The sequence below is a fragment of the Notolabrus celidotus genome, chromosome 4 (genome assembly GCF_009762535.1).
Source record: "Notolabrus celidotus isolate fNotCel1 chromosome 4, fNotCel1.pri, whole genome shotgun sequence".
In the NCBI taxonomy this organism is placed as follows: domain Eukaryota; kingdom Metazoa; phylum Chordata; class Actinopteri; order Labriformes; family Labridae; genus Notolabrus; species Notolabrus celidotus.
In genome coordinates this window covers 10,493,388-10,519,748 of record NC_048275.1, presented here as the reverse complement: position 1 = coordinate 10,519,748, position 26,361 = coordinate 10,493,388, and the positions used below count along the sequence as shown (strand labels likewise).

General features: G+C 39.6%; 1 protein-coding gene across 5 annotated transcripts; it reads right to left on the bottom strand.

Annotated features, from left to right (window-relative positions):
- Positions 1-1,428: 1,428 nt before the first annotated feature.
- prom2 (prominin 2) lies at positions 1,429-22,306 on the bottom strand. 5 transcript variants are annotated; one of them, XM_034682461.1, is made up of 25 exons: positions 22,083-22,244; positions 21,593-21,695; positions 20,890-21,247; positions 17,391-17,455; positions 16,817-17,022; positions 16,473-16,593; positions 13,898-13,961; positions 13,688-13,777; positions 10,897-11,096; positions 10,178-10,252; positions 9,770-9,833; positions 9,465-9,621; positions 9,221-9,373; positions 8,236-8,359; positions 7,967-8,055; positions 7,781-7,865; positions 7,513-7,656; positions 7,357-7,425; positions 7,147-7,239; positions 6,988-7,041; positions 6,808-6,888; positions 4,695-4,763; positions 4,488-4,577; positions 4,266-4,378; positions 1,429-2,390 (listed from the first exon to the last, which is right to left on the bottom strand). In XM_034682461.1, the coding sequence occupies exons 3-25, from the start codon at positions 21,158-21,160 to the stop codon at positions 2,339-2,341; spliced, it is 2,529 nt and encodes an 842-aa protein (XP_034538352.1). In that variant the 5' UTR covers positions 21,161-21,247; positions 21,593-21,695; positions 22,083-22,244; the 3' UTR covers positions 1,429-2,338. The 5 variants fall into 5 exon arrangements, with proteins under 5 accessions (XP_034538352.1, XP_034538355.1, XP_034538351.1 ...); XM_034682464.1 differs by having other exon boundaries at positions 4,229-4,378; positions 21,593-21,693; positions 22,083-22,236; XM_034682460.1 differs by lacking the exon at positions 21,593-21,695 and having other exon boundaries at positions 22,083-22,306.
- Between the last annotated feature and the right edge of the window lie 4,055 nt (positions 22,307-26,361).

The following is a 26,361-nucleotide window of genomic DNA, read 5'->3' as shown; positions in this document are numbered from 1 at the left end:
TCATTTTGTTCTTTAGGATAAGCCAGCTATGCTCTAAAGTAGGTGTTTCATTGTGTGCATGTAGTTTTTAAGGATGTATGTTTTTATCTGATTTAGAAGAAACAGTGCCTGAAAACTGTAACCCACGATTAAAAAAACAACTTTCTCCAGTTGTTTTTTTTCTCCAATACAATGCATGTACTTAAATCAAGTAAAGTGTTTTTCTTAAATCAAGATTATCCGTCTTCTACAAAGAAGATCTCAGCTTGAAAAATGTATGAAATGTAAAATAAACCTTGTTTCTTCTAAATTACAACTCAAAACAAGATCATTTCAAAATTGTTTGATTTAACAAGATATTTAAGATACATTGTCTTAAAACAAGTCCCTCTATCGTGCTCAAATGTTACTTGTTAAGTAAATGTATCTTAAATCAAGTGGGATAAGACATTTTGACTAAAAATGAGAGGGTTTCACTTGGTAAGATTTTGAGTTGTTGCAGTGTACTGCTTATGTTCTAATTTATGGAGCCCCGTTTACTGTTTTAATTATCACGTTTCGGTGTGTTTTCATAGTTTTTATTCAAATTCTCATTGTGTTGTTTCATCATATTGCTGCAAAACAAATCAACCTACAGGTACAAATAAAGGACCCTGAACCTGTAAACCCTTCACTCAAAGGTTTGCCAAGTATTGTTTTTAGCAGTATCAATAATCAGAAATAGGAGAGGCACATTTTACTGTGACTAGCTGACACAGTATTCCTCCTTTCATATGTTCATTAATCCACCAAGTCACATGAATGAGGAATTTAAAAGATGTGCTTTTAATCTAATGAGAGGAGTAAAATGCATGACAGTAATTATGATGTCAAAGAAACACTGTAGCTGTCTAACTGTCATCTGAAGTTGATCCATCAAGTAAAGGGCTTTTAACTTTTTGCATTCATCAATGTTGAATTCTGCTTTGAGTTTTAATATTTGAAGTCTCTTTATACTGTTACTTTTTAGATTTGTCTTCCTAAGATGAATTGATGTTTTCTTTTAACCCTCATGATTTCAGCCAACTACATGTCTGTTTTGCTGCCTTTGTGAAGCTCTTTATAACAAGGTTATAAAACAGCTCTATAAATAAAGGTGAAAATTACAGCTACAGTACTAAAGACTAAGAAAGCTCTTCCACCATGAAGACAGAATGCTGAGATCATCACTACATCAAATGATCATATTACATCTATAATAAGTTGTCACACATTATTTGTGGGACTTTATGTCACCATCACAGCTGCAGTGTGTGACAGAAGTTCTGGCAGATTCAGACGGACATACTTGGTAAAAAAAAAGATGTGCTCTGTGAAAAGTGGTTTCATGGTTTGTGTGGAGAACAGACTCAGACTGATCTCTGAGATTCCACTCATGTTATGGCTAAAGGTAGAAATATGCACAGCGGCTGCTGATCAGTGATAGCTTTTTACTTACAGTAGTTTTCACAACAGCGAAAAGAAATGTTCACAACCTCCTGATCGCATGAAACAAACAGACCAAATAAAGTGCTGTGTAACAGAGAGATAAAACACAATCTACCACAGAGTTTGTAGAAGATCACAGTATAAAAATAATCATTTAAGAATCATTTGTAGTCAGTCAAAATCCTTATTTACAGAAACATATTTTAAAGCAATAATTCATTAAACTCTTCAGAGTCACATTGTCTGGTTTGTAGACGGTGGTGACCTGATGATGTCAGTTGTACCATTCACAAAAGGTGTATCATTACATGATTCGTGCAAAGATCTGTGCTTTGATTTTCAATATAGTGCAAGTAAAGAAGTAATCAAAAAGTGTTCCCACCCAGAACATGTTATTAAATCACAGCAATGAACAGACAAAGGCAAATGCCTGTTGGCACAGATACACACTGCTGCTGTTTCTGAGAGCACTGCAACCCAACGTGACTTTACATAACTGCATTATTATGATCGATTCCCCTCCGAATCAGCTTTACAGTTTAGAAATGGGGAGCAGAGTTCTTAGATTCCAGCAGCAGCTCAGGTCAACATTAAATACATACAAATAACTGAAAACTAAAATAAATGTATCTTATTGAAATACTTTTCAAAGTGATGAAAAAATCCCTGCAGAGTCCCTTAAACCCTGTGTCCACCTGAGGTCAGTTCAAATGTTCTGTGTGTGGTTTTCTGTACTGTTGAAATGTATTGCAGGACTTTTTCAGTGTGATATTTTTCCACCAGAGTGACAATGTGCCACATCTTTGCAGGAGTGCACTGTGTTTTTTGTTGTTGAGTTATGTCACATTTGTGCCTGCAGTCTTTAAAGCTGTTTGGCACAAACACCATCCTCTCAGGGGGATTTCAAGTGGGCCCGTGGGATGTGGCTCATGGTTAAGTCCTCTCTGGAAATAGAAAAATGAACAGCAGTTAGAGGCTGGACATCACGGCATAATGAATCAGTAAGGTACTGCATGCATGGATACGTGTGCGTAACTAGATAGAAGTTTTAGACTGGGGAGGCCCAAGACTGACATGTGCAGGGGTTGCATGAAGTAGTATGCACACATGAACACACATCTGAACAGCATTTATTTAGCATTTCTGTCTCCACTAATTATACAGTATCTATGCTACCTACTTACATTAAAGCTAGGGTTGGTAGTCACAGAAAACTAGCATGAATTTAAATGTAGCATTTTCCTCTGGACGTCTAACCCCTCCCCCCCTCCCCTCAGAGCTCCTCCAAAACGACGCCCCCGCTCACATGCACGAGTACCGCTGATTCGCGACCATATGATCCTGACTGATTCACATTGTTTGTGTTTTGCACTACGTCAACTCATGTCTCACTCAGCGGTAAGAAAGCGCCAAAACAAACATCCTAGTGAAAGTTAAAAACACAAACAAACATGAAATGTACGCTTTGCAGGAGGCGGGCAGAACAGCAGGATGGGATTTGATTGGTTTCATATTTTGGCTCCTGATGGCAGGGATTGGTTGGTGTTTTCCCAGGTTTAATCCTGTAGATAGCAGCTTTTTTTCACTCTTTTTTAAGAACACATTATATATTGATTGCCATCAGGACATAAAGATAATTTTAACCAGTATAACAAAAAGTGTATCTAAATCTGACTACCAACCCCAGCTTTAAGGTATCGAACAGATGTTACATTCCGGGCTGTATGTTTTGAAAGTGCACACAACAAAAGAAGTGTTGAAAATACAAACAAAAGACACTATGATAATCTAATCTTAATACCAAGAAAACTACAAGAAACCTGTAATGGCTAGGGATGTTCAGAAGCGGTGAATTTCCTTGTCGTTTCAACAGAAATGAAATACAGATGAACCAACTGGTCTTAAGGTAAGAAAACACCCAGACCACAGTCAAAACTTGGTATTGTCTTATCATTTATCACGACTAAGCACTGGATCACAGTGTCTGCAGGTAAACCATGTCCAGTTGGTTTAAATTGGTGTTGCTAACCTTAGCAGAGCTAGCACTACCAGCCAGTATATCCACTATATACGAGTTTAACCAGACTCAGCCTACAAACAACTTTATCTCAATTATCTAGATTAAAATACTAACAAACCACTCTGCACTTCAAGATGCCATTTTTCATCTGTGCTGGTTTAGAGGATTATAGCATTATGGCAGCGCTACAGCTGCAACACAACATATGAGAGACATTTTGGGCCTATAATAATTAAAAATACAATTAACTCATTAAGTGTTTCTGGTGCCAACAAGAGAGGGAAATGAAGCTAAATAATTCAGTCGACTAAACACGAACATACCTAATTACAACAACATCTAGTAATTGGCTTGAAAATAAGCCCCACCTCTGTCTAGGCAATCAGCCAATAGTTTAGGATTGTGGTGTTGGTATCAGGGGTGACCAATCAGATTTTAGTGGGGCCCATGCCACCCCAGGTTACACGCAGGTTTCCTGTGTACAGTTTCTTCATTTGAAATCACTAAAATAATAATAGAGCCACGTTTAACTCCTATGGTCTGTAAAAGAAGATGTTTCCCCAAAAGTCTAATTGCAGAGTACAAAAGTAAGAATATTTGCAACAATAAAACCCAACTAAAGCTACTAGCAGCTGTTGCAACAGCTGAATAAGTAGTTTGAACATGAGCCTGCCTCTGATCAGGGTAGTGGACTTTATAGTTTAGGATTATTGGGTTGCCAATCAGATTTAAGGGTGGGTTCATGCCAACCATTCAGCACACCTCTGGTATTTGATGCATGTTTGTTTGTGCTGCTCACTCAAAGATATCCGAGTACTTCATTTTCCTGTAGTACTTTGCTAGTTTGATAGAGAGGATGATGCTGGGGACGAAGAAGATCATGCACCAACCCAGACTGAACCAGAACGCATTCTGAAAGAGAGAAAGTTAAGAGTGAAAATTACGCCAAATTGATGAAAGATAAGAGTTTAACAAAGATGAAAACTGCCAGGAAAAGCAGCGTGTAACATCTGATCCTCACCAGAGACTCCACCACGTCCAGGCAGATGAGAGTCTCAGCAAAGTCCACAGCATCAGCCACCGGCCCACAGCGACCCACATGCAGTGTGATCTGAGGGAGAACACACAGATCAGTAACCATACTAAAAGGTGACCTAGTATAAATATTGTACTTGATCTGCTTGAAGTGCACACATTGTTTGTTAAATGTGTAAAAACATGACTTTACCGTGAGGTTGGCCCAGTCAGCATAAACTATGAAGTAACCCAGCTGACAGTCCACAAACTTTTGGCTCTCCTGGGAACAATAGAGAGAGAGAGAGAGAGAGAGAGAGAGAGAGAGAAAAGGAGAGTAAATTCCACACATTTTCTCCCTGCTTTACAGTGGGAAGTCATGAGGAATCAGAGGAATGCCTAGCCATCTCAGCAAGTTGGATTCTGGGTAAATCCTCTGAAGTGACCCATTAATAAGTGCTATGATCAGATGAGGCATGGCGAACAGGGAAGTTTATTTATGAAGGTTATATCACACACACTTGTTCTTCAAAGTGCTTTGGATGATTCATTTAAACCATAAAGGATATATTTTCTGATTTCTCTGAATTTAAATACAAACTCCAAAACACCAGAAGAACAATAACTCAATGAGTGCTCAGTGCAGCGAAAACAGATAAAGCTTATTTTTCAGTCTGACAGACCTCTTCTATCAAATACACATAAATAGGCAACACTGTTGATAACCTGGAACACTGATACTCCTGATCCACCATAACATGATAGACTGTGTGTGCTAAAATGATTCTGTGTGGAAGGTGAGTGCCTAAAATTGAACATATGCAACCATGCAAAATGTCTCTTTAGATGAGTGATGAAAGACATAAATGATTCATTCTCTCTCTCTTTTTATTATAAAAGTAAGGACGTTTGTTTTAACACAACCTTGGTATTAGATAAGTATCAATCCACAAGTTAAAATAGTCCCTGAACAAGCTTGATTTTTATAACGTGTCAAGGCATTTTTGCTTCATTGGATAAGAAAGCTGGAGAGATACAGGACATTTGGGGAGTAGAGAGTGGGGGATGACATGCAGCAAATGGTAGAGGTCAGGAGTCAAACCTGCGACCGCTATGACAAGGACAATATCCTCTGTATTTGGGTCCCTGATAAAAAAAAATGTAAGTTATCGTTTTGGCCATTTTCCCTTTATTGATAGGCTGGCCGTAGAGAGACAGGAAATTTGGGGAGTAGAGAGTAGGGGATGACATGCAACAAGGGGTCAAATCATCTTCCACTGCAACAAGGACCATAATGTCTGTTTATGAGGCACACTTTAACCACTGTAGGCCAAACCAGCACCCTGTGTTTGATCAGTTTTTGCTGTTCACCAAAGTCTCTGAACCATTTTTGATACTTCTATGCTCCTCCTTGGAACAACTAGCCTTGGAGTTCAGTGATCTGACATTGAGTCGACAGATTCTTCTTTTGGTATTTCAATGGACGTTAAACTGATTGAAAAGATAAAGCACAACATCATCTTATCCTACTGCCTACTGCAGTAGGATACAACTAAAGTTGTATTCATAGTGCTTGGTAGTGAAGTGCAAGTTTGTTAATGAAACTGGATGCTTTCATTTCAGTTCAAGACTTCAACAACATTAAATCCTCCCTGTATCAGTCCATGTGTTGCCTCTGTGAGTTTCAAACAGAGCCTATAAGTGAATGCTGTTTCCATGTTTCGTTTGGACTCTTTGAACGGTTAGCAGAGTGCTATCAGATGAACCTCGACACAGACTTAGTTCACATGGTGGAGCATAGTCAAAGTGAAGATCAGCACAAGCTCAAGCAGGAAGACTATTTTGTACTCCTTCATGTATTCCTTTCTGTTTGCCTCATCTGACTCCTCCTTTGTTTTTATTTGTTTAGCTGAACGGTTACAAACTTTGTGTTGCTTCCCTTACACTGAAACCTCCACCTACAGTATACAGTGTTTGAATATGTTAATTTTTATTTTTTTTTGCTTCTGTTAGGATCCTACCAGCTATGTTTACATGATACACAGACTGTAAAAGGAAAACATTAGAGTCTCCGCTCACTACACCTTCTTCAATAAAACACAGGCATTTCTCAGTTTAAAACAACTAAAGTAAAAGTGTGATCTGTGCCCTCTGGATGTGAAAGCAACAACTACATCATTTCAAATACAAGCAGCATACCACACTCCCTGGGCAGTCCCGCCTCCCCCCTTCTCCCCCTCTGGCTAAATGACTGACCGACCACAGGCATTAGCAGACCACATGGAGCACTTTTCTTTCCAACTCATGTGACTCCTGGCTCTACTCACGGTCTTGACGATCTGTGTCGTATTTGTGTTGAGGAAGTCTTGTGCTTCTCCCACTTTGCTCAGCACCTCCCCCACCGTTCCCTGGAAGAGTCAGAGAGGAGAGAATAAACCTCGGGCAGAGAAAGAGAGAAATGATGATCTTTATTCTTGGCCTTTCCAGGTGTAACTCAGTGTACTCACATTGATTTTTTCTGCGAGGGATTGAAGGCCAGCGATGGATGTGTTGACGTTTTCCTGAGGGCAGAAGCATTAGGTGTCTAAATCCAGATGGATAGCTAACAAGGGAAAAAGGTGGAACAGAATGAGGAGATGAGGAGAAATGGCAGCAGAGGTACTCACCATTTGAGGGATGATGATTGTGTCTATGTCGGCCTGGATCTGCCTCAGGTCTCTGGATTGATCTTGAAGCTCTTTTTTAATATTATTATTTGACTAGAAACAAGCAAATCACTGGTTAGTCAATGAAAGATGCACAGCAGAAAGAAAAAAAGTATGTGTTTAAAGTACAAAAAATGATAAATGATGTCATATTGATGTCTCGTGACTCACTTGAAGGTTGGCAAGCTGGTCAAGTTTGTCCGCCGTAGTGTTCAGATTGATGCTGGAAACATTGTTAATCTGAGAGGAAGAATGTAATGTCAGTGGACACATGTCATGAGAGAAAATCTGCACCAAGATAAAAACAAGAGCAGGAATAAAGACTACCTGAGGCGTGATGTCAATGGAGTCAACATCTTTAGATTTGGTGGAGAAGCTGCCGAGCTGGTCTTTAACTTCAGGGCTCAGGAGAGTGATGGTGGACAGGCCGATGTCTGCACTGTCAAAAAAACTCTGGATCTGATCCGTGTACTGTGAGAGGCAGACAGAGAGGGAGTGAGAGACAAAATATATTAAATGTTGATATAGGTTGATAAACTTGTGTTGCATGAATCCTTAATCTAAAACATTCGAAAAGGGCTGATATGAAACTCACTTTAGACACGTTGAGCAGGTCTTCAAGGTCTATGATCTCATTCAGGTGGAGTGTTGTCCACAGAGGCTTGTTTTCCTCACAGGCTCTGTCAACATTCACATCAAGTCAAACTCAACATTCTACAGCCACGATCAATAAAACTGAATTTCACTAAGTCTTTCTTTGAGTAGGAAGGGGATCACATACTTGTAGACATCTGAGATATTGATTTCAGATTTCAGTCCCAAACTAGGACCAAGCTCAAACCCTGGAATTAAACCTGGAGTATCCATGAGCTGTGAAGATAGGAGGCATTCATATCAACACAAAGATATTACAGAGTGTCTCTTGATTTTGAAGGTGATGTTTGAATATCTCAATATCTGATGGAGATCTTAACTAAATAAAGTAACTGAATAAGGCATCTATGGTGTGCTATTACAGACACATGCAGATGTGTGTTTTTATATGCCTACCTTTAGCAGCTGTCCGTTGTCCCAGGGCCGACAGACTAGAGTGTAAACGTTCCCACCAAGCAGGAACAGCACCAGCACCAGGATCATGAACAGCCAGGAGAAGAGGAAGCTGAAACCTGCACCCCTGCAAACACACATGAGGTCAGAGGTCAAACAAACGCTCAGGGGATTGATTAGTATGGATCACTCTGCTTTGACAAGGTGTTCAAATACCTGGAGAAATGAACTTCCTTAATGGGAAAACTGACGTGAAGGTGGAACGAATACTCAAAAAAATTTAATCTATTGGTTCTTGACATGCTGACTTAAAGCTCCTGTAGAAAACTTTTCAGGTGTTGTCATTTTAAAGCCCAGGCAGACACATCTTTGCTTATCTCATCCTCTATGTGCTTTAGCAATGTCCTCTGACTACATATCTCAATCTTCTGACTTCATTGTGGTTACTTTAGCTGCAGACCTGACACCTACCCCCCAACCACCAGTTCTAGGCATTAAAAATGACAGTAAAGAAACAATCAATCTTCTCACAGATGGTCCTGTTTGCTTTTGTATGTTACAGAGATGCACCAGTATAAATTTCAGTCTGTTTCAAAACCTGCATAAAACTTCTCACAGGAGCTTTAAAGTCATAAAACTCTAAAATACTGCATTTCAAATTTAATGCTGGCTTCATGATCTAAAACTTAGCAAAGATTCATGTTCTCCATATCAACTTTGGGGTTAGTTGTTAGTTGTAAAATAGATTATATTAGTATAACTGTTTGTTGCCATCAACATAGAGTGAGCCACATTCTAGATCTGGGAGATAAAATACAGAACATTTAAAAAACTGTATTCATGTCATTTCATTTTAAGCTCATGAACACATTGTTGAAAGAATGACTTTGAACCTGGAAAACACGACCATCTGAGGAGCACATGAATGCACCATAACAAACATTCAAATGGCTGCAAGTGCAAAAATATATTCTAATCAAGCACTCACATCATGAGGAAGGTTCCACCGCAATCCGCCATACAGGAACGTTTCGTAGGATCTGCTTTGGGTTTCAGACCCAGAGGGCCGAGGATCAGACCCAGGAAGTTGCACACCACCACCAAGAGGACCACACAGCACAGGGCCACACACACACTCCATCTGGACAAAAAATACACAACACACATATGATGACAGAAATGTGGCGTAGTCTTGTTTTGATCATGTGTGTTTGTGCGTCCAATCCTTTTACCTGATCTGCTCTCCTCGCTCTAATTCTGGTGTGAACTTTACGATGTCTCTCTTCAGCTTGACCAGAGTGTCCGTGATGTTGTTCAGAGTGGACAGAGGGATGTCATCGCTGAGCTTTGAGATCTGAGCTTCTATGTCATTCAACAGCCGCTTGCTGCCTAAAAAGAACAGATACATACCAGACTTTTTCATTTATGTATTTTAATTAATTCCATTCTGCTTCAAAAGTAAGATAAAAAAAACAACTTGTGTTGTTAAGAGAAGTTGATCCCTGAAGATTTGAATGGTGTAAATGTGCTCACTCACTTTTAACAACATCACTGGTGTCATCTGTCACTCTCTGAGGGATGCTGTTAAAATAATCCTCCACCTAGAATAAAGTCAAGCAGTAGCTTTAATCACACATGATAAACAGATAGACAGCACAGAATACACATAACTTATTAACACACAAATGTTTTTTAAATTCTTCTTTTTCTTCCTTTGGCTTTGCTTGTGTTGCAGTGAGCCCCTGATTTATCTCTCACTACACACATTGACTTCACTGACAAACAATTATCAGATAAAGAAAGCTGCTTTGTGTTTCATTTTATTATCTCTAGTTAAAAAGTCTTCACACTCTTTACTCTTTCTTTCCACTTTTAAAGATTTGGTGACAAAGAAAGGATTATGTTGCGATGATGTATGAAATTATTGGTGTCAAACGTCACAGACCTCCTTCACTCTGGACGAGAGATTAATTTTGATGACTTCATCCACTGCAGACTGGAGCTCCTTCAAGTTAGGAATCTGTGAGGAAAAAACAGAGAGACACACGTGCAAACAGTGTGACCAGCAATCACATGTAATCCTGTGTTATACTCTGAATGAACAGAGGGGGGCGCCAGACTGCAGTTTAAAAAAAAAAGAACAAAGTTTTCACAGTAAGAGATGACACCCAAGAAATAAGGTCTGGTTTCTCAACATTTTGTGAAGCAGATTAAATATTTATAGAATTTTCATTTAAAATCTGGTGACAGAAAAAGGAGAAGAGAGTGTGCATGTGTCAGAGTCAGAGGAGTGTAGGAGGAATAGAGAAGAACAGATGGGAGGAGAATAAATCAGCTGTCCAGACAAAGCCAAGAATGATGAGCTATTATCATGTGTCACACTGTCTCTGCCTGCGTCAAAGGAGGTTTGATGGCATAAATCATTATTTCTGTAGCTACTTTTCAAACCCAGTATAATATTTTAATCTTACTCTGGGTCAGCAAGCTTGTAACCTGAGCAGTCAAACCTCACTTCTCTTTTGCATAAAACACCTGAGCTTAGGAAAGAGGATGTCCAGACAGACCTCATTTGATTTGCCTTTGTGGTTCAAGTCATGCAATGCATGAACTGAAGAATAAAACATGTGAAAAACCTTGGGGAGGTTGTGGAGAGTCAGTACTCACAGTGATGGCGCTGTCCAGTGTATCAAGTTTCTGCAGCTCCGACAGCAGTGTGTCACAGCCGCTGCAGTCTGGGTTGGATAAAGTCTGATTGATGCGATTTCTAACAGCAGTGACATTGGCCTGGAGGCGCTCCACGCTGGACTGCAGCTCAGACAAAGATGTGTTCAGCTTGTTCAGTTGGTCACTGGTGTTGTTAGTATCTGTTCATACATACAAAGGGAGACAAGCACAAGGGTTTGTCAGTATTTGACAAAGTTAAAAATTATTATTTAAAGACTATCATCTCTAAGCACTTTTATGTGAGCTGGATCTGATTAATGAGGGAAGTGTAAATGCTGAAATAAACATATAGTTCACAAAATAAAAGCCCTACACTGTTAGAAAAATCATATATTTATATATACAGTGTATACATACACACATATATATTGTATACATATTACATAAACTGTATATATATATATATATATATATATATATTACATTTAAAGAATAACTAACTTTCCTCAGTGCTGCACAGTGAATTACAATAGTGGAAATAGAGGCACAGTAACATGTAAACTCGTTGATATGCATTAAAACACACAAATCCACAATTGACAGAATGGTGCTAAACCACTCAAAGTTTTAAAACAAACAATGTAATCTTAAAATGAATCTTCTAACAGACAGGGAGCCATGTGGAGGGAGGACAGGATGATGTGCCCATGTTGGTTAATGATGTATCATGGCTGCATTTGTCACTCCAGACAGCCAATGAATGATTACTTCATGTCTGACACTTCTTCTCTTACATTTGTAACTCAAACACGAAAAGGTGTCTGACCTGACAGCTAGTTCTACTGAAACTTAATTAAAATGAACTGAAATATTTTTTCATGGCCGCATGTTTGCCAAATTTCAATGTAATCCTAGAAGATGTTTTGATTTCCTTAAACTGATCCTGAAATGATGTCTTTGTTTTTGTCTTTATGGGTTTTCACCCTGGGTTTATCTCTACCCCTGAACCCTGTGAAGGGTGCTATTTGAATAATTCCTCACCTGATAAGAGGCTGAGTGTTGCTTTTGATCTCATTATTTCAGATACTTTTTTAGAATAGTGTTTGTGTCTACCTTTGAGTTGTGCTTATTCTATAAAAAGCAGTTTTTTGGCAGTGAAACTGAATTCTCACACACACATTAACATCACCTTAAAATGCTTAGCCTTATCAAGACACTGATGCTTTGTGTGTCATTACATTATCTTTGATGAAAGCCTTTTCACCCTCTCAACTCACTCTGTCCACTCTTTGAAACTTGTAGCAGGGTGAATATTAATCATTGTGTTTTGTAATCAGGTCCAGACGTCCCTTCCATAAAGCAGCTGTTACTGTTTGTCCGAATGATACAGTCAGTGCTGACTGACTTCTACAGTATCAGAGAGCAGTTTGAGTAATGTAGGAAATATTTGCAACGCTTCATGGAAAGCCTTTGGACAACTCCTCTTCTAATTAAACATTTTTGTCATTCTGTCTCTCACAGTGTAGAGCTTTAGTTTGTGAGCTTAGTTTTACAGCCACACCTGAACTGCAGTTAGTCATGCTGTAGATTGTGATAGGCTGTCTGTTGAAGTGCAAAAACTGCAGTTCCTTGAGTGACCACTTGAGGCTGGCTCCAAAAGCCAATGAATCCCATTGACATGAATTTAAAAATGCCCGTATTTACAGCAAAACTTCACATGTTTACAGTCTGGTATAAAAACCGGTTTGGTCTGAATGTCTCAATTCAGTGGGGAATTTTTATTAGTCATCCATTTCAAAGACTAAGGCCTTGTCTACATGAGAACAGCCTCATTCAAAACAGAAAAGTCTTTCCCTTTTTTTACATGACGACTTCATCAAAACAATGGCTATTTGACTGAGAATGCAGCAGTCATGTGCGAATGAAGCCATGACGTCATGTTTTTGGAGGGGGTATGTGAAGCTAGAGTTTTCAAAAACTCCAAAAGTTGGCGTTTTCAGTCTCCATTGTTGTGTAAATGAACGGCCAAAATGCAATGATAGTTTACTGTTTTCTAACAAAAACATGTCTGTGTGAAAAGGGCCTCAGGGTTACACATGCATTTGTGTATTTGTGTTGATTGACAGACAGGGGCGTTGTAGCCAGGAGGCTCAAAGCCAACCTCAGCTCTCAGACTGAGAGTTAGAGAGAGTCAGCATTTCTAATATGGTGACTACCATCATTGGGCTACATCAATGTCTCTTCTAAAACCAATTAATGATGTCACCAAGACTACTTCTATGTTTTATACAGTTTATGGTTAAACTTCCTGTAACAAGAGATGTATAATTTAGACTTCAATTACAGAACAAATAGACCTTATTATAGAAAATCACTAAAGAGATTATGTCACGGGTTGGAAAGATTCCTGAGTGTTTATAAAGACTCTCCATAATCAAAGTATGGACATATTCAAAAATAAATGACCCAAATAATAGTGTGTAAAAACAGACTGGTTTGGAGCCACCTGACCACTTGGCCCATTCAGTAATCCGATCATGGGAGGAGGGATCACTGGTGTGTGTGTTTATTCTTTCAGTCACTCAGGTTGTTCTGCTCTAATAACAATGGTCACACGGAAGAACATGGCTCATGATCTAATCAAACTTTCCCATGTTAAAGAGTAAAAGAAACTAACACTGCACTGTGTCCGCCCCCGCCTCTGTAATTACAGAACTCCTCAACTCACATATTCACAGAAGTGTTCACATGCTCAGACTGAAACAGGACGGAGCATGCAGGTGTATCATACCTTCATCCAGGAGTCGAACTGCGTCAAGCGCAGGCCACAGAGTGTCTCTGAACTGCTCCTGGATCTCTGCTCCCAGCTGGGGTCCAATAGCTGAGTCAGACAGAGGAACAGGGGTGGAAGGGTTAAAGCCATGAACAGAAACTGTGTCACATCAGTTACAGTTAAATAAATTGGTTCCTCTATTTTTACATCAGGACTTTCTGTTCTTACTTTCAAGGTTCCGGGTCACCTCCTGTATGGTTTTGTAGCTTTCATTCACCACATGGTTCACTTCCTGGAACAAGACAAAGAACAAGAACATCTCACAGTGTGCACATCAGATACAGCTTTAAATACAACACGCAGTTTGTCAAACGCTGATTCCAGGAGCTAATCCGACATAACAGCTTTTACAAATAAAGAGAAACAAACAGAACACCACCCTGCCGATCCCTGCAACCTTTCCCTGCCCTGTTGTATCTTGAGATAAGTGTATTCACAGTGTAGGATACAGAGCTGGTCGTTACTCAGCAGACTGACAGAAGGATTATTTGCATCTCACACAAAAGCTGTCGGCTCACAGAACACTGATGACGGAGGTTAAGCAGTAAATGTGACAATCCTGAGGAGATGTGTGTATTCATGCTATTCAAGGTTGATGATAAAGTGCAAGTAGTCATCTTGTGAGGTTGGAGGGTGGAAACAGTGGAGTACTGTTCCTTTGAAAGACGTTATTGTATCAATACATCAACGCCAAGAATCAGTCTTTGATTACAGCAAGTGTTACATCACCGTCTCAAACTTTTTTTTTTTAATGAAACAGAAAACTTGATTTCTGTGATATACCAATCAACACTACGATCTCACAGCTGCTCGAGCAGATATGAAATAAAAGACAGCCATGCACAGTAAAAGTTATAATAATAATTGATAGGACTCAGTATGTAGTGCTTTTCTCAGTACTCAAAGTTGCTCTACATGAAGTGTGAAAATAAAGATTAAATAAATAAAATTAAAAAAAGAGGCAGGGAGGGAGTAGAGGTCACGTGTTGAAGGCTTTTTTGAAGAGGTAGGTTTGGAGTTGATTTCTAAATAAGTGAAAGAGAGTCAGAGTTGTGGATGTTTGAAGGGAGAGAGTTACAGAGAGTTGGGGCAGTACTGGCAAAGGCTCTGTCCCCCAGGGTGTGGTGCTTGGTCTTGGTGATGTGGGGCAGGAGATTAGAATCTGATGATCTGAAGCGGCAAGATGGGGGAGGTCAGGTATGAGGGGGTGAGGTTATTGAGGGCTTTGCAGGTGATGAGCAGGACCTTGAAGTGGGGAGCCAGGGAAGGTGCTGAAGGATGGGTGTGATGTGAGCTATGGAGTGGGAGTGGGTGAGGAAGTGGGCAGCGGAGTTGAGTTTTTGGAGGAGGAAGTTATCTCTAGATCCTCTTAGAACTTGTGGCATATCTCTGGCTAAAGTTGTGCCATAGCAGTCACTTAAAGGTAATCATACTGTTTAAGCTTTTGATTTCTGCTCTTGCTTTCCTTTCAGAACCCCTCTGTTTATATAATTCTTCTTCTTCTATCGTCTATTGTCTTATTCTAAGGGGGCCTTGATATTCAATTATCCTTTGTTTATTTTGATCCATCTATTACCAATGGATGACTAAAGGAATATTACCTGTACTTTTATAAATAAAATGTTTCTTTGTTAATGTGAAAAGGTATATAATTGAAGTTTAAAAGAAGGCGAACACGGCAATACTTTGCAACAATTTGCACATGTTGTCTAAAGCTCTACAGCAGGCATGTCCAAAGTATGGCCCAGGGGCCAATTGCGGCCCGAGGTCCATTTATTTATGGCCCCAAGCTTCCATCTTAAATTGTGTTATTAATAGCACAGAACTTAATCACATTCTGAATCATCTGTACATTTGCAGTTTCTTTCAAGCGCACAAACAAAACTAAAGTCAATCCAGAAAAGTCTCAAAAAGTTTCATATGGACTACCTGTCTAAAGCCAAAGCTCTGGGGATTCTTCAAGATGGCAAAAAAGAAGAAACAAAAGAACTCTTAAAGCTGAGAGGTTTTCAAATTAATGCTTTTATCATGATGTGAAAATGTTCTTGATGAACACTAAAAGTTCAGAAGACACAAAAGAGGACACAAGACAAGATCAAAATTATGAAATTGTACAGAAAAGGCAAAAATAGGTGAATAAAAAATTTTCAGAACTCAGGAAAGTAATGACTTTGTTCTTAATATGTTGTCTGCTGGTCAGAACAGTCTTAAAAACAACACGAAAAAGAAGTGTGATGAAATCCAGATCGTGATCTTGCCATAGGAAAATAATGATACAGTATTTTTCCCACATTGCCCGACCCCAATGAAAAACATTTTCCTACAGAAGAAGATAAAGTTTGCTAATCTTTACATGGTACTTCCTAGTTACTGTTTTATTGAGAAAACATTTAAAATAATTGTTATTAAATAGATATTTCATATAGAACTTTAGGATTCCAGGAGCCACTGGCCCTGAGGTATTCTGACAACATCACATGTGGCCCTCTTTGAAAAAAGTTTGGACACCCCTGCTCTACAGCATTGTTACAAGAGCTGTAAATGGGCTGATACACTCCTGTGACACAGCTCCACCACCTCCAGCTTTAACCCATTGGTGAACCTGGATTTCTTACCTGTCAGCACCCTTTCCTGTCCTCTCTGTGGCATTTAAGATACTTTAACCCACACAAACAAATACATTTGACTTGACTCCACTAAGATAATTATGAAATGAGTTGCAGTCCATTAAAGGTTCTCTTACCTGAGGCACAGCAGTGAGGAAGGCGTTGATGTGGTCGAAAGTTTCGCTGAGCCCCTCTGAGGTCTGGTCCACAGTGACTTTCAGGGCTTCATTACTTTTAAACATGCAGATATTCCCGGCACTGAAAAATCCACACATAAACACAAAATTACACACACACACACCCAGAGAGAGAGAGACACACACACACACTATCAAACTGAAGTGTTGAACATAACGTTGATCTGAGGGAGGAGCAGACGGGCAGTGAGGCGTGCACTTTCAAGCTGTCTTGTTGGGATGCTAATTTCAGATAACACATCATTATGCTGTGTAGAAATGCACAAACACACACACACACTCACAGGATAATGGCTGTGGTGATGAACGTGCTCCAGTAGAGAGTCCTCCTGCGACAGTGGATGGAGGACGACTGCTTCTGGTACATCTTCCCTCCACAGTTTCCACAGCAGCGACAGCACGCCAGGAAGAAACCCACTAGGGGCATGAGGACGATATACAGCACGCCGATGGCTGCACACACCAGGAATCCAACTTCATACACCAGGACCTGAACACAAAACACACACACACACTTACTGTCAGGGAAATGACATGTATCACATAGAATATATCCATTTCTAGGCCAAGCTTGTAGCAGAGAAGCAGGTCTTTGTGGTCTGTTGTCACATCAAATACAGGGAGAGAACACTAAACTGTAGGTTTACATTACTGTGGTGACAGTCTACAATCAGAGCGGCTGAGAGAGTCTGAGTAACTTCAGTCAACTGGATCTATACGCACAGGGCTGCTCTTATGTTAAACACTCTCAGATTACCAGCTCGAGGGGCTCTGAGGAGGGTGTGTCTGACTTTTTCCCACATCTACAACTTCATCATACAAAAATGTCAAAACACAGAAGGAAAAAAACACACTTACTTCTTTGACAAGGTCTTGATTTGAGAGCACTTTGTTCACATCCTGAACCAACTCTAGGATAAGATCTAGAAAGAGAACGTAGAAAATGATTTCAAGAAGGCTCTCTTATTTTTAAATAACTTCAGAAGACACAGAAACACATTTTTTAGGGTTCATGGATTATTTTTAATTCGTTTTTTACATCGTGGCCTCTTTCCTGGTTGGTCATGCAAAAAAAAAGCACGGCTATGAGGACATTGTGTCCCGTGCACAAACATCTTAATCTCTATTATTGTAAAAGTTGTAAAGTGACACCATGATCTTATGGTTACCAGGAAACCAGGACAGCTTTCAGGGTGTGATTAGATTTTTTACACACACACATACACACACACACACACACACAAAATACAAAGCCTATCTGGCCCCATCAGAGTGGGCTTTTGTGTGCATTATTCAGGACACGCAGGTGCAGGTAACTGAGCAGACACGTTCAGGTTCTCTGAGCTTTTTGTGTATTTTCTCATCATGCACATGTTTACATCTCCATGACATCAGATTATAATCTGATATGAATTTCCTGGAAAAGTTTAGTTTAGCTTACTCAATAAGTTTCACCCTTATTATAACCTGTTGAGTGGGAAGTTAAAATGCCTTATTACGTAACTAACTTTTGATGTTGGTCCTTGTACTTGACAGAGAGGCTGGTCAACATTTACTTCCTGTTTTAAAATGTTTTCAACGTGCTGGACATTTTAAAGTTTTTTTATTTCTTGTTTGCCTACGGAAGCCATCAGAGGACATGCATATATAGATTTTTCTTCCATTCTTTCCATGATAATGAGCTACCGTATTGGTCCGGATATAAGACCACTGTTATTCAAAAACTATTTCAAGACTCCATTTTTTAAAAGAAAAACTGAAAATAAATGTAAAACAAATACAGTGGATATTATAGGGTAGGGTTGTTGTCTTTGGCACCTATTAAATACATTTATATTTACAATTTATTTTAAATATAATTATCACAAATGGAATCAAATGTGATCACGTGTGTAAATGAAGCGCTTAAAGTGTCACTACTTCAATACCATACAAATTTAAACAACCTGCTGTCTATTGGATGGATGACAGTTCTGGTTGTGAGTATACTTTCAATTCCATACTCATAAGTGCACCTTAAAAAGGTTGTTTTTATGCTCACCATCTCCAGACATAATACTCTGAAACAATATTTCTATGCTGTTTGACAGTTGTTTCGTCTCTCTGCTGTGCTAATAACCCATTTTCTTAAAATCGGCATCATAACTTTGGCGCAGTTGTTTCTTAACTTATTCTACTTCTGTGCTACTCTTCACCGTGTCTCTCCATCTGTCATCCCTCTAACACTGTAGTTGCGAGTGACAGCTTGCCTCAATCATGAGGACCACACTCGCTTCACAGATAAGTGGCACCATGCGCTGTTGTGAACAAATATTTGTATTTCATTACATAACCTTGAATTTAAAGGTGCAGTGTGTATTATTTATGACATTTAATAGAACAGATGTTGTAGAAATGAAACATAATACTCCTAAGTATGTTTCAATTATTGTTTGGTCGCCTGAATATAAATATAATTTTGTTTTTGTTTACTTAGAATGAGCCTTTATATCGACATAGGTGCGGCCCCTTTCCAGAGGCTGCCATCTTGCACCGCCGTGTTTCTATAGTAGCACAGAACAGAAAAACTAGTGGTGAGTTGTAGTCTATGTGCACAAAGGAAAACTTCTTCGCCCCCAAGAAGGGTAACTCTAATCTCACAAAGCAGCCTACCAAACAACATGCCACTAAGCTAGCCTGGCACTGCAAACACTGCTGACCCAGGTGTAGCTTACGTTAGCTCGGCAGACCAAGGAGGAGTCGCTCCATCCAAACAGCCAATGCTTGATTTTAATCATCACCAGCTCCAAAATCTGTGAGCCAGGGAGGACTAAACCGACTGAATGTAAGGTATGTTGTTGAAGACATGCTTCCCGTATTAACTATTGAGACTTCTGCTTTCAGAAGACTCATTAGAAAACATCATTTTAGCAGAATCCCAGTGAGACGAGAGGCAGAATACGTTAATAAGAGCATTGGAGCAAAAAGAAGTAACGCTTCAGTTACTTTCCCAAGTAACTCGAGACTTTCATGATACAGTAACTCAGTAACTCAGTTACTTTTTGATAGTATGGATGATCATACCTATCATGCACCACCAGGTGCCTTGAGTTCTCATCATGAGAAAACAAGCTTTGTAATCCAGAGATAACAGGATCAATCAATCCGTTACAATGTGAAACCTCTCTAGAGTGCTTGCCTGAAGATGACCAGATAATGATGGAAAACCAGCCTTGTTATCTCCAGATAATGAGAGAAACAAGTCCAGATCTCAAGGAAGCAACTGAATTTAACTCAGCACTGTGAAAACAACATTGTTATTTCAAGATAACGAAATAAATAAGTCAAGATCTCATGGAAACAACTAGATAGAATCATCTCAGGAGACGGGAGTAAATAAAATGTATGGATGCATGTCCATCTAAGGGGTCCGTACTGATCTTCTGAAATAAAGAATTGAAAAAGTGAGACATTGTTTCAGTTCTTTACCAACCAGTAATGAGTCATCAACCTGCGTGAATACATCAAATATACATCTAAGTTGCCAGATGATGAATCTACGTTGGATGAAGGGCGGTTGTTTGGCATGTATGCATACCCTCTACCAACGCAGCCTGTTTTGTCTTTGCAGCCATCAATTTATTAAGAATGAACCCTCATGTTTGACCACAGAGAAAAACCCATTTATTATTTACCTACCAACGTTTATAACCTCAGGGCTCAGGGCTCATGGCTTATAGCGGAGCAGAGAGCCAGTTTACAATAAGCTATCAAGCCATTTGCCTTGTCATAAAGAGAATGAGGACAGCTTGTTCAAACAACTGTTGAATTTAAACATGAGCGTCTCATGCAGCATTAAGTGCCTTTTACCTGAATATCACTATTGTACTCAGCATATACAGGGTGATCACTGAGTGCAATGAATTTGAACAGGACAAAGGTTGTTTGACATGTTTCTATGTCCATCTGTTGTGTTTTGAAATCAATACCATGGAGGAAGTAACATGAAAATTACAAGGTTTTATGGAGCTATTACAGCTCGGTGTCAGGAAGGACAAAACACAGCAGGTGTAACAAAAGTTTGAGTTACAGGAAACACCAGCTTTAAAACAAGAGAGTTGGACTTTAAGGTTAAAGATTGAGTAGAAAAGAATTTCCTTTAACTTACTGATTAACTAATCCTGTCATCTATTTGTTTGAGCATCATTAGTTCAAGAGCCAGTGTTGTATTTAAAAATGATGAATCACCTCTGTCACTGTAAGATAATATTACCCAATGGCCAAAAGGTTTCACTGTGGTTTTTTGCACCTGGTAGAAACTATGAGGAACTAGCTGTGAACATTTGCATCAGATTTGAGCAATAAAGAGGACACTGACCTTTAGGGAGGGGGTTGGGCTGCACTGTGTGGAGGAAAGACTGGACAAAAGCTGACAGGAAGCCGCTGTTAGGTGTCTCCTCTGTGTCCTCTGGTCCCTGGTACTCGTACTCAGTTAGGTTCTGCTGGGTCGCGACTGCTCGACAAACAGCCTGAGAAGGGATGGACTGAGCCAGACTGAGGCCCAGCAGCAACACACCAACTCCAGCCCTGAATGCTCCAGCGCTGCCATGCTGCCACCTCCAAAACCTCACACTGTCACATAACCCCATGTCTGCAGGGGGGGGGGGGGAGAAGTGGACGGACAAAACGGGCTGATAGAGTGATCACCTCATGGTGAAAACACTGTCCTGATGCGTCTGGAAAACAAGACAAAAAGAGAGACCACAATGACAGACTCTTACAAGGCGGGAGAATAAGAACTTGAAAAGGAAACCCACAGACTGAGTCACAGAGGAAAGAGTCACAGAGCAGTTTGTTATAAAATGTCACTGGGAAAAAAAATGATGACATTTGGTAAATGGGAAAGTAAATGTTAAACTAACACCTGTTTGGTTAGAAAGCAAAACAGCAACCTTTAAGATTCTTATTCAAACTGCCACGTTTACAAGACACTGTTTGTTACAGCATATAGGAAACTCTAATGTTCTGAAGTTGAAGGAAAAGGTTGAAGAAATACATGAGTCATGGAGAAATATTGCAACCTGGTTCGTTGTTTTGTCGCCACTGTGTTCAAAGTGTAAACACGCAAAAGAGCTGCATCCACCCCGGATACCTGCATCACCCCTGTTTATCCAAAGCGCCACTCTCAGAGTAGAAGACAGTAAAAAATTAATCAGAACATCCTCTTTTTTTAAAGACTATTTTTAGAGCACTATCATGAAGTGTATGTGTTTATTGTGGGTGTAGCTCTCCTGAGCAAATAAAGGGCAAGGCCATGAACTAACAGAGCATGTCTTCTTATGAGTAAAGTTAGCGGTTGGAAGAAGAGAGAACAGCCTTGTTTTTAAAGAGACTTACAGTAGATAACATGATGGCTCACTTTAACCTAAACACTCAAGCCTGAGGATATTTACTAAACATACTAAGACTCTGGGAACTGTCTGAGCAGTTCACCCAGGCTTACACAAGAGTGTAAGTGAGAGGACAGATAAAGGAAAATAAATGTATTCCCTCTTTTATAATGTTACTCACCTTCCTGGGCTGAACACTGAAGGACAGTTGCGCTGCTCTAATCTCCAGCTATTCAGTAAGGGGCGTGTGTGACTCTCACCGTCCTGTAGAAACCTGATACGCTCTGCTGCGGATGACAAGTTGTAGTTGACTGTGCGCTCGCCCGGAGAACACTGGCAGTAAGAAGAAAGGGAGGGAGGAAGAGAGAGAGAAAGAGGAGGCCAGAGGAGGGAGGGAGGGAGGGTCTAAGAGAGAGAAACAAGGAGAAAGAAAAAGGGAGGGAAGGACGTGGGAAAGAGTGTGAGTGGTGAAAAGGAGGAAAATAACAGGCAGGGTTACCTTCACTTAAATGGGATTCTTCTCACCTTGTTTCCTGGATTCTCAGTTTTGTTAAAGAGAGGGTTGTAATGTCTAATTTGCCTGTGCAAGTGAAGTTTAGTAATTACGTTGAGTAGGGGAACAAGGAGGAACAAAGTTAACTTTAAGAAGATTAATTCAAATCTTTAATCACAAGCGGAAGAATGCTGCATAAAAAGCTATTTCTGTTCATCCAATGAGTCCAAGTGAAGGAGCCCGCAGCTGCAGCGTTGTTGTGTCCAAACAAGCAACAATACAGTCCAAATATGCAGGATCAAGATTGATGGGAAAGATACATTTGGGGACTGGACTCTGGACTTTTGTCAACACACAACATCCAAATGCTGCCAAGAATTCCTCAGAAAAATATCTCAGCAGCCATTATCAGCAAACAAGAAACAACCCCAAGTTTTCCTTACATACACTAAAGGAGTTTTTAACTGGTTACGAAACAGACTGAAATTAATACTGAAGCCTCAGATGCCCCACAAAAGCAAATGAGATCATCAGGAAGAGGTTGGAGTATTCCTCAGTATTAATTTCTAATAAAAAAAACGCTGCCCGGGGTCAGGTGTCAGATGAGGCGGTAACAGCTTTACATTTTACATAACAACAGTTCACTGTGAGTGATACAGTCTGATGTTAAAAGAAAGCAGGATGAATTTTTATGTCAGAAAACATTACTTACATGTTAACAGGACAAGATCAGCCGCCTGAGCTCAAGGTATCTGTAGGAGCCAATTCCTTAGTTTATTTGTTAAACTATATTGTGGTCATTTCTATATGAGTGGTGTTAACTTATGACTGTGGTTCTTGCAGGTCAGAGGGCTTAAGAGCAAGGTGCTGCAGCCTAATAATGCATAATAATAATAATGCATTTTATGTATCATGCACTTTACATTCTGGAGAAATCTCAAAGCGCCTAGTGGTGTGGCTGACTGAAGCATACAGTCTTTAGACCTTGCGGCCCCTACTGATAGTCTTGGTTTTATAATGTTCATCTTTTGGGTTTCACTAAAGTCATACATTAATACAGTTTTGATTATGGTTTATTTTCTTTGACCAGTTGTAAATCAAGCGACAAATAAACTTCTAGTCTTTATTTTTTGAACCGCATCCTTTGGATATTCCATTTTTTTCTCAAGCAACACAAGCGTCTTTAGTGTCAGTCAGCACAGAAGGATTAAAAACAAAAGGAAACTGTGGACACTACAGTATCTATTTGTCCACAGGGGGCGCCAAATTCAACACAAACTGAAAGTTCCTCACAGGAGCTTTAACGTGGATGTTATTGGGTTTGAATCATAGACTGTATAAATAATGGACGTCGTATCTGTGACGTCACGTGTCTTTTTATGAAGCGCTGGTTTGAAGCCAATCGTCAGCGGGAACTATATTGGAAATGCTGAAGTCAACCGAACTGCTATTGAACTAGTGTGAGGTAAAGAGACGGGCTATGAGCCTCCTAGCCAACAGCTACAGTGCTCCCGCCTGTCAATCAAGTCAGCTGTGCCTCGTAATGGAAAACTCGTAATCTTAATATCTTTGAAATTGCCGCATTATGAAAAAATTCAACCCTCGTTCAGTGTGTGCGGATCGAGAACTGAGCTATCAAGACTACACTCGTGTTTTGAACCAGGCTGTAAACATATTTAATTCTGCTGTAAAGATCAGCTTTTTTGAATAGGTGTGTATGTGGTTTCTGGTACTTCTTGAGCCAGCCTCAAGTGGACACTCGAGGAACTGCAGTTTTTAACACTTCCACATTGGCTTCAATTCTTGCGGCCGGAGGTTGCCGTTTGGTTTGTATTTAATGGACAAACAGAAAGTAGTCCACAACTTTGAAGTCGGATACAATAGCAATTTATAAATACAAATATGAAAAGCTGTAAGATTGAGCAGTAAAGCAACAATTGTCTGTTCTTTAGACTGCTCTTATTTGTTTATGAAATAGCAGATAGCATAAATAAGTATACATGCATCCCAGGCAGTGACACTGTAAACTGTAGCACACTCAAAGGAAGGTGACTACTTAGACCTGTATATAGTTAAGTGTAACTCTGCAGTCTAGACAACAATTAGCCCACTGTTCACATACACTGAGCTTTCACTTTCAGAGAGAGGGAAACCACCAAGAGGGAAACAGGGAGATCGTTATTACTCACCTATAAGGTTGCTTCTGCAGATGCACCACTTTGATGAGTGAGAAAACAAACTGTGACATCAAATCTTTTCATTGCTCTGACTAGATCCAGTTAGTGATCTTGATCCATAATTTGCACAGCATTAAAGCTACAGTGTACTCTAGATGACTCCTCTGTAACAAGAGGAAATAAAACATTTACATGAAATAGAAAGAGATGGAACATATGCATACATTTGCCTTTCTAAACTCTACCAATGCAAATAAAGTGTAAGAAGTTATATGCACGACCTGTCCCGCTGCTTCTCTTGTTTCCTTCATCAGGTGCACAATCACTTGCCATGCACTCGTCCCTGGTTCAACTTCACACATAAGTCAACAATTAGAGGATGATCCTTTAATCTGCTATCAAGATAGCTCTTAGCAAGTGGCTTTAGCATGTGATGACAGTGCAAGGCCTCACAGTGCACAAACTTAGCGATTATCCCTAATGAGCACCTCACGATCCTGTTAGATCAAAGTGTTCTTGAGTGGAAAGCCAGTGAGTGGTCATATGCTTACACAAACACGAGCTACTCCCTTTGGATAGGTCTGTTTTTCTGTCTGCAATTTCATTTTTGTTTTTGTGACACTTTGGCCAAAATAAAAGCTCTGTAAAGTTTGGAGTTTACATGATTTGTTATTTGACTATTTACGACGGTGGCCCTGAAGGACAAAACAAATTCACAAAAGATCAAACACTTTTACTAAGTTGGAGACAAATTTACATTTTGAAAAACATTTTTACATTTTATAAAACAAAATTACATTAGCAAAACACTTTTACCAAACCTTCATCATGTGTCAGAATTCAGATGAAACAGGCTCAGACTACATAGCCTCAGGCTAACCTCAGTCAGACTGAGTCAGACTCAACAGTAAAAGTGTTCCATCGTTTGTAAATTTGTTTCCTTCAATGTAAATTTGTTTTGGCCTTGGTAAAAGTGATTTGCTGATTTAATTTTGTTTTATAAAATGTAAAAATGTTTCCCAAAATGTAATTTGGTCTCCAACTTTGTAAAAGTGTTTCATCTTTTGTAAATGTATCTTGTCCTTCAGGGCCACCGTAATTTACAGTCAGGAATTCAGCATATTCACAAGGCAGCCATTTATCACTGAAGTCAAGTTTGTCCGACTGACAACCCATGGAACAAAAGTGGAATTTCAGTTTGGAACATGGCTTGGAAAGAATGTTGACAATTGCTTTGCTGTCTGAAATTGTGTTTTGATGCAATTAACTGAGAGCAGCCTATTCAGACAGTAACATGACTTAAATCCTCGACATTTATACTGGGATTGCAAACGATTCTGCCTTTTTGCGGTCTTCACAGATTTCATGCTTACAACCAAAGCCTTCCTGAGTCTTGACGGTCAATACTACTTGGAATAGAGACAAGGTGTTTCTGAAACCCCAAACGCCTGTCCCCCCTCCATAGATCCTGCTTTCATTTGCGTATACATGTGTACAGACATGATACTCACTTCCTCTGTTAGCTGTTCGCTCACTTGTTTCAGGTTGAATTGACACTTAAGTGTTCTTTCTGCTAACAGAAGCTGAGTGTTCTTGATAACCATTGGATGTGGTCAAAAGTTATCTTAATGTCAACACCATGCTCTCATTTATCCACTTTGCTTTTTGTAGCAGAGTATGTTTGAGATACTTGTTCTATCTTTACTGATAAAACAGACACTTAGCTCTGCTCTATCACCTATCAGAAACTTTTTTTTTCAGCCAAGGATGAATAACTTTGTGAAACACTG